This window comes from Molossus molossus, unplaced genomic scaffold (assembly GCF_014108415.1).
Source record: "Molossus molossus isolate mMolMol1 unplaced genomic scaffold, mMolMol1.p scaffold_m16_p_21, whole genome shotgun sequence".
Taxonomy (NCBI): Eukaryota; Metazoa; Chordata; class Mammalia; order Chiroptera; family Molossidae; genus Molossus; species Molossus molossus.
Genome location: NW_023425357.1, coordinates 37,619,003 through 37,627,623, shown reverse-complemented (window position 1 = coordinate 37,627,623; position 8,621 = coordinate 37,619,003). Strand labels below are relative to the sequence as shown.

Here is an 8,621-nt window from a genome sequence, read left to right as displayed (position 1 = left end):
ATGAGTAGGCCCACTCTTAAGGAGTGGATGATGGAAGGGTCTTTGGAGGATGGGGATGAGTCTCCAGACTCCCAGGGCCATGCCACCGACTGGAGGTTTGCTACATGCCGTTTCAGGGATGCCTGTGTTGAGGAGGAACCTGCTCCCCAGATGCAGGCTAAGGACCTCAATCCTCCAAGACCAACAGCAGGGGCAGCCCAGGGTAAAGGGCTTCAGGGCAGCCCCCTGTCTGGGGAGCTTCAATCAACCCCAGAACAAATAGCTGAAGATGGGTCAGGGGATGGCCAGAAGGGCACATTAGGAGGTTCCTTGGGAAGGTCAGAGGAACCAGTCCCTTCTGAAGTGGAGAGCCTCCTATGTCCAATGTCCTCCCACCTCAGCCTGGCACAGGGCAAGAGTGCCAGCCAAGGGGGAGGGTTGGGAGGGAACCCAAATCCAGGCAGGGTGAGGACAACTGGCTTGGACCCTGGGGGGTTGGACAGTGACTCTGTGGACCTTGGAGGCCCTTTATCTGACACATCATCACAGCTGCTGGAAGCAGGTAAGGGAGGCTGGACAGAGATGTCTTGGAAGGGAGTGGGAGTGTCTGGAGAGGGATCCCAAGACTTGGAGAGAGCTCTGACCCTACTCAGGCTGAAGTCCAGGTCCGAGGAGGGATCTCTGGGTATGCGGGCCAATGCAGACCCAAGCTATTTTCTTTCCCAAGACCCCAGTGGATCCAGCCTCCCTAAGCCCAGTGACTACCTTTTGGCGCAAGACCTCGCCTGGGAGCTGCTGGCCAGTGGCATGGCTGCCCTGCCAGGTAGCAGGAGGTACTAGAGCTGGTGGAGGTAGGGTGTCTTAATTGAGCAGATGTTCACCGCCCTCTCCCCACAGGAACTCGGGATGTAGAAGGCCGGGCAGTGCTACTTCTGAGTGCCCATAGCCACACCTGGCTTCATCCCAAGTGCAGCAGCCATGAACTCACCAGCCTCTTGCTCTACCTGCGAAGCATTCCCAGGTTGGCAAGAGGAGGTTGGGGGATAGAGCCTGAGCAGGAGATGGGCCTGAGAATTAGGTACTGAACCAATCCTGCTCCTTTAGGCTAGAAGTACAGGCCCTGGGACTAACTGTGCTAGTGGATGCCCAGATTTGTCCCCCGAGCTCTTCCCTCTTCTGGGGGCTCAGCCAACTGCAAGTGAGTACAGGGTTATAGCTCCCTACCCCCAGTCATTCCTTTTGTGTAGGTTTGGGGCAGGGATGAGCTCAGATTTCTTTCAGGAAGCAGCCCCAGGGTCTGTGCACCAAGTGCTGCTGGTGGGAAAAATGCCAGAGGAGGTGCCCTCAGGGCTTCAGGTACTGAGCTGTGTTGGCCAGAGGTGGAGGTGGGGTGCTTCCCCACTAGGCCTGCGTTACACCTTTTTTTCCTGCAGCTAGAGCAGTTGTCCTCTCATCAGAGCCTGCTGACACACATCTCCACTTCATGCTTACCTGCGTCACTGGGAGGAGGCCTGCCTTATTGCCATCAGGCCTGGCTAGACTTCCGGATGGTCAGTGCACTGGGTGGGGCATAGGGTGGGTATGCAGGCCAGCAGAAGAGCTTCTCCTGGACTGGCTGGAGCAACACAGAGCTGGCTGCTGTGTCATGCTTGCCCCTACTCATAGCGTCTAGAAGCCCTACAGCAGAGCTGCCAAGTGGTTTGTACCCTGCTCCAGGGGGCCATTGAGGACATGAAGACTATGCCTCAGCCCATAAAGACTGGGGTGAGTGTCTCCTTCTGACTCTTCCCCAAATGCTTCATGTCTCTTTCTCCCATGCTTACCTCCACTACCTGTTTCCTTTAATCACAGGAAGTTGGTCAGCTGCTACAGCAGGCACGGGTCCTGATGCAGCATGTGCTAGTCTCACCACAGTTGGCATGGCTGCAATGCCAGGGGAGCTTGGAGCTGGCATGGCTGAAGCAGGAGGTCCCAGAGGTGACCCAGAGCCCAGACTACAGGTAGGTACAAGCCAGCTCCCAGATCTTGCACCAGCACACCGTATTTTGTGCCAGTGACTCAGTGGCTGGCTCAAAACCAGCCAGGACTGTGGTCCCAGGACAGGGTGGAGTGGAGCAAGGCAGCTGGTAGGCACCTTAAAATCATGTACCTTGTACTAGGCCAGCAGTGGACAAGGTTGATGAGCTTTATGGTTGCGTGGATGGGCTGCTGCATGAACTGACCCTGCAGAGTAACCGTCGAGTACAAGCACTGGAGTTAGTCCAGACACTGAAGGCCCAGGAGAACAGGCTGCACCAGGTGGGAACTACCTGCCCAGATGGGCCCCACCCCTAATCTTCGGCATGATCTCCCAACCCACAGCAGCTGTTCTTGCCCTGTTTATGCCCCTCCAGATTGAAATGTGGCTACAGAAGGTGGGCTGGCCAGCACTGGAGGAGCCAAGGGAGCCCTCACTGGACACACTGCTTCAAGCCCAAGGCCCTTTTCGTGAGCTGGACCGGGTTGCTCAGGTGACTTTGGCTACTTGTTCATTCTGTAGGTATTGGGGCACTTTACCAGGGACTAGGAATTCAGGGTGGGTGAAAGTAAATCTATCCTTTGCTCTCTTGGGATTTATAGTCCAGCAGGGAAGTTGTAATTAAAGGTTCAAAGTCATGTATGTGTGTTTGCAAACCGAGGCAAAAAAACTCTGGAGAGAGAGGAGCAATGCAGGTGGTTCTACCTGAGTATATAAGATATGACCCAGAAGGAGTGTTGGGTAAGCTTTCTTGAGATAGTGACTTTTGAGCTGGGAGCTGAAGGATAGGTCAGGGTCAACCAGGCAGAAAAGGGTTGGAGATATGAGACATTTCAGGCTGAGGGAACAAACAGCATATACAAAGGTCCTGTGGCAGGAGGGAGCATGACTTGCCTGAAAACTAAGAAAGACAGTGAGGTTTAAAAGCAGAACAGAAGAGGGAGGGAAGAGTAGGGTGAGATGAGGTAAAACAAAGCTGGAAAAGTGGTCAGTGGCCAGATCACTGGGCCCTGCAATAGTGCACAATTTAAGCAGGAAATTCACATATTCAGTGTTACAGGAAGATTACCTTAGTTTCTGGGTAGACAGCAATTTGGAGGATGGATGTGGAGAGTCTATTGAAGAGGCAGCTGCAGTGGTCCAGGTGGAAAATGGTTGCTCTGGCCTGGATGATAGCAGAGGGGATGGATTTGAAAAATTGATGGGATTTGATATTGGACGCATAAGAGAAGGTAAGAGGGAGAGAGAGAGGTTGTAAGAATGAATGGGTTCTGTTTCCTGAGAGAGGTACCAGGAGACAAGGACTTTCTGGGGGAAGGGTATTTATGAATCCAGTCTTGGGTGTGCTTTGGAGATGAATGAATGTAGAAGAATAATAGCATTGGGCCTGTGGCTAGAGGAGAGATCTGGTTGCAGAGGGTAACTTGGATGTGGGTGTGTGGGTGATAGTTGAAGCATGTTTACACAAGATTGCCTGGGGAGAGAGAGTAGATAACCTTTAGGAGCCTTAGTGTTCAGTGGCCTGAGTAAGGGTCTGGGAGCCGGAGGAGGAATCACCAGAGACAGACAAGGAGAATCAAGAGACTGGGGTAGGGTTGGAAGCCAGGAGAGAGAGGGTTGAATGTTGCTGAGCTGTGGAGTCAGACAAGTCCTGAAACGTGCTGGGAGGTGGGTAGAAGTGGGATTGGAGTGGGCTGATGAAGTGAAGACACAGTGATAGTGAGGAAAGACAATTCTCCAGGAAGGTTTGGTTATGGGGAGGAGCTAAGAGAGAAAAGGACATGTGTGGGGAGTAGAGTGAGGGTCTTTGATTACAGGGGAGAGTTCATGATGATGTGTAGATGTCAGTTGAGGAGACCTGGGCTCTGGGGCTAGAACACCCGACCTGGACACTGAGCCCGACTCTGTCTCCAGGAGCAGATCAGGCAAGGGGAGAAGTTTCTGCAGCCACTGGCTGGCTGGGAAGCAGCTGAACTGGGCCCCCTTGGGGCCCACTTTCTGGCCCTACGAGCCCAGCTGACTGAATTCTCCAGGGCTTTGGCCCAGCGGCGACAGTGGCTGGCAGATGCTGAGAGGCTGTCATGCTTCTTCAAGCAGGTGTGTGAGGGGTCCTGTCCTTGGCTGCAGGTGGTCAGTAGGGCCAGAGGGGTAGCTGCCCAGCTCCTTTACAACCTGAGCTCTTCCTGGTCATCCCGCCTCTTCTCTCTCCTTGTGTTCAACCTGACCCCTAAATTCAGCTACTGGGGATGTGGTCTAGGGCCAGCACTCTGTGGGAATAGGGAGTGGGGAGAAGACTTCGCAGTCTTGGTGGGACCCTCCTTCAGTGCCTGTTTGGCCTTGGTGTTGCAGGCCTCAACATGGGCTGAGGAGGGGCAGCGGTTGTTGGCAGAGTTGGAGCAAGAGCGCCCAGGGATCATACTGCAACAGCTGCAGCTACACTGGACCAAGCACCCTGACTTGCCTTCTGTCCACTTCCGAAAGATGTGGGCTCTGGCTACGGGGCTGGGTTCTGAAGGCATCCGCCAGCAGTGCCACTGGGCCTGGGCACAGTGCCAGGACACCTGGCTGGCCCTGGAACAGAAGCTAGAGACTGCACTGAAGCCACCACCAACAGGCAGTACAGCTAGCCTGTGTGTCAGTCAGGTCCCAGTTGCGCTTACCACCCCTCCCCTGAGAAAAGCATACAGTCTTGATCGGAATCTGGGGCAAAATCTCAGAGAGTCTGTCTACCACTGCCATCATGCGGCCATTGTGGCTGCCTGCCACAGACCAGAGGCTGGAAATGGTGCCCAGCCAGGGTTATCCCTTTCCATGCCTCTGCCAGGCAGCTCTGATCCCAGGAGTCCCAAGAGGTATAGACATTGGGCAGGGCAGGGAGGGCAGTTACAGGGCAGATGTCTAGGGTCCTGACTTCACCTACCTTGTAGGCTCCAGCTGGTGTTGGCAGAGATGGTGGCTACGGAGCGGGAGTATGTCCGTGCCCTTGACTATACCATAGAGAACTACTTCCCTGAGATGGACCGCCCCGATGTACCCCAGGGCCTCCGTGGCCAGCGTGCCCACCTCTTTGGCAATTTGGAAAAGCTGCATGACTTCCACTGCCATTTCTTCCTGCGTGAGCTGGAGGCCTGCACACAGCACCCACTTCGGGTAGCCTATGCCTTCCTGCGCCATGTAAGTCCCCTGCTGATTCTGCCACACTCAGTAAAGCTTTTGGGCACATGCTTGGTGCCTGGCCTTGTGTTGGGTACAGCTATAAGTGAGACTAATAGGGCCCTGCCCCTCAGGATGCTCATAGTTAAGTAGAGGAGACATAAAAGTGAAAAAGGTGATTCTAGATTATAGTTGGGGCTAGGAGGAAAACAATCAGGAAAGATAGATGATTGTGAGTTACCAGAGAGAGCAGTAAGGTCTGTGAGGAGCTGGTGTTTGGGCTGAGGGCAGAGGTAGGGGCTGGAGTCCGAGTGTCCCATTAAAGGAAAGGGCAAGTGTAAAGCCTGTGGCAGCAAAGAGGCCCAGTGGTCAAGGAAGAGACAGATCAAGGTGGCTGAGTGTAGTAAGCAGAGTAGTCCAAGGTGTGAGTTAAGACCAGAGAGTGCTCTCAGAACTGTGGGAGGAGCAGAGCTGGGTGCAGGACTCCTTTCCCAGAGAGCCTGTGGACAAGCCCCCTTGGCACAGGGCATGTTCTTGCCAGATCACCTCTCATTTAAAGCAAAGCAGATTGGATCTGCAATGGGAGGCCTTCTTGGCAGCCACCTGTTGGCATTTTGGCCCTCTCTCAAGCTGAGAGTTGTCTACCTTAAGGCAAGGGTAGCCTTAGGGAGCTGGCCCCCTTGCAGTCAGGGCTAAGCTATGTGTCCTCACAGAGGGTGCAGTTTGGGATGTATGCGCTGTACAGCAAAAACAAACCTCGCTCCGATGCCCTGATGACCAGCTATGGTCACTCCTTCTTCAAGGTAGGTGACACTGAATTTGAAGGGGGAAAGGGATGGCGGGAATACCCTGAAGCTGCCTGATCTCCCACCCACCTGGCAGGACAAGCAGCGAGCATTGGGGGATCACCTAGACTTGGCTTCCTACCTGCTGAAGCCCATACAACGCATGAGCAAGTATGCACTGCTGCTCCAGGAGCTGGCGCGGGCCTGGGGGGGAGCCATGCAGGAACTGAGTGCCCTGAAGGCAGCCCAGAGCCTGGTGCGCTTCCAGCTGCGACATGGCAATGACCTGCTTGCCATGGATGCCATCCAGGGCTGTGATGTGAGTCATGCCAGGCCATGGTGAGCAGGTGCAGTGGGTGTCAAGGGAGGGTGCTGAAGAAGCTGGGCACCCACTGGGCCCAACTTGGCAGGTTAACCTCAAGGAACAGGGGCAGCTGGTGCGACAAGATGAGTTCACAGTGCGCACTGGGCGCCACAAGTCCCTGCGCCGCGTTTTCCTCTTTGAGGAGCTGCTGCTTTTCAGCAAGCCTCGCCGAGGACCCACAGGCATCGACACATTTACCTACAAGCGTTCCTTCAAGGTAGGCCCACCATACCCCGCCCTGTGCCCTCATTTCCCAGTGACTCACCACATCCCTCTCCTGGCCACACAGATGTCAGACCTTGGCCTCACTGAGTGCTGTGGGGATAGCAACCTGCGCTTTGAGATCTGGTTCCGCCGTCGCAAGGCCAGGGACACCTTTGTGCTGCAAGCTGCCTGCTTGGCCACCAAGCAGGCTTGGACGGCTGACATTTCCCGCCTGCTCTGGAAGCAGGCTGTCCACAACAAGGGTACGTCCCTGCCCCTACTTCACCCCTTAATCTCCTCCCCGGTGAGTTTGTTATCCCACAGGGGCTCAGGTAGGGCCTAGGGAATGTTTGGGAAGTTGAAGGAGATCCAGCAGCAGAAGCAGCAGCCAGCGCCGGTGAAAGAACCTCCAAGTCAGCAATCCTGCTGTCACTGTCTCTGACCATGGGCACAGTATTACTCTCTGAGTATCAGAGGTCTCATCTCTAAAAGGGGAATTACACCTGCCTGCAGGATTGTTGGGAGGAGAGAATCGCACCACAAAAGCTCAGTGCACGGGATGGTGTATCTACTGGGAATGGGTGTCAAGGAAAGGCTTATTTAAGGGTGGAATGGATAGAGGCCGAGGGCCAGGTTAAGGTCACAAAGGGCCCCAGCTATGCCCATTCTCCACCCAGAGGTGCGCATGGCTGAGATGGAGTCCATGGGTGTGGGGAACAAAGCCTTCCAGGACATCACCCCCAATGAGGAAGCTATCAACGACCGCACCATCAACTACATTTTAAAGTGCCGAGGTAGCCTTATGAAGTGGGGGTCAGGAAAGTTGCATGGGAGGCAACAGGACCTCTGTCAGTCCTGGTCTTTACTCCCCTCAGGACTTTGGCCCAGGTACATTCTCACCTGTCTCAACCTGATCCTCTCTCTTACGCAGAAGTTCGTTCTCGGGCCTCCATTGCTGTGGCCCCATTTGATTATGATAGTCCCTACTTGGGGGCCTCGAGCTCCCTTCCTGCAGACCCTGCCTCTGGCTCTGTATTGGGGTCCCTCAACCTGCACCTGTACAGAGATCCAGCTCTTCAGGGCCTCCGCTGGCCCCTGTATTCTACCATCTTCCCAGAGGAAACAGCGCTGGAGGCTGAAGTGGAACTGGGCAGCCAGCCGTCCTTGAGTAGGTCTGGGTTTAGCCAGAGGCAGGAGGGCATGACTGGGGATCTGGGCCACCCCTGCTGACAGCTCACCCAGTCTCCAATCCTAGCTTCTGAGGACTCAGAGGTCTCATCCCAGTGCCCATCTGCCAGTGGCTCCAGTGGCTCTGACAGCAGCTGTGTGTCCGGGCAGGCCCAGGGCAGGGGCCTCGAGGACTTGTTTTATGTGAGTGCCATTTTGTCCCATACCCACCAGCCTCTCTCAGCCCAGTCTGGACCTGTCACTGTCTTTCCTTTAGGTGGAAGTGGGGGGTGGGCAGAGCCATTCCCCAGAGATCCCACTTGAACCCTGAGCCAGGGAAATAGGCACTCATGCCTAGGTTGGCACCACAGGTCTGAGCCCATGCTCGAAGGTGAGAAGTGGATCTAGCAGCCAGTAGCTCCAAGGAGTATCACCTCTTCCTGGATCTACTCTGACCAGGGCATAGCTGGCACCTGGGCTACTTCCAACCCTCTGGATTATCTTTTCTGATGTCTATGCCCATTGAACAGACTGGCAGGCACCGCTTAAGTGGAGTCTGCTGCAGAGCCTGAACGAACACCCTGATTCTGGGCTCCTGGCTCTGTGTCCCCTTCTTCTGTCTCTTCTCTAGTTCCCACCCCAGTTGTGGGTTAGGATTAGGCTAGAGCAGAGGTTGGGTATTTCTGTGCTCTAGGCTGGTGAGTACCAGGTGACCCCAGGCAGTGACTGGGCTGCCCCATTCTGTAGAAGGAACACAGGCAAGTTCCCAGCAGCTGCTTCCCAACCCTTGGTCTCAAAGCCAAGCTCCTCAAATTGAGGGGCAAGCCCACCCCTGTAGGGCTCTTACTTTTGCCTGCCCTGGCTCCCTAGGCCCAGCCCCTTTTTACTTGGGTCAGTTTGGTTATTTGACTCAGTGCCTTTCGAATAGCTTTCAATTAGATTTGTTGTCTAA

At 54.9% G+C, this 8,621-nt stretch overlaps 1 protein-coding gene across 1 annotated transcript; it reads left to right on the top strand.

Moving 5' to 3' along the window:
- Positions 1 to 8,000, top strand: PLEKHG4 (pleckstrin homology and RhoGEF domain containing G4). Its single transcript, XM_036276063.1, has 21 exons — positions 1 to 541; positions 707 to 802; positions 877 to 1,000; positions 1,084 to 1,177; positions 1,261 to 1,335; positions 1,413 to 1,529; positions 1,645 to 1,743; positions 1,831 to 1,979; positions 2,139 to 2,277; positions 2,373 to 2,489; positions 3,911 to 4,093; positions 4,346 to 4,848; positions 4,924 to 5,170; positions 5,863 to 5,952; positions 6,032 to 6,253; positions 6,345 to 6,515; positions 6,588 to 6,765; positions 7,180 to 7,296; positions 7,434 to 7,670; positions 7,758 to 7,873; positions 7,947 to 8,000. Exons 1-21 carry the CDS (start codon positions 1 to 3, stop codon positions 7,998 to 8,000), a joined length of 3,669 nt encoding a protein of 1,222 aa, XP_036131956.1.
- Positions 8,001 to 8,621: the final 621 nt, after the last annotated feature.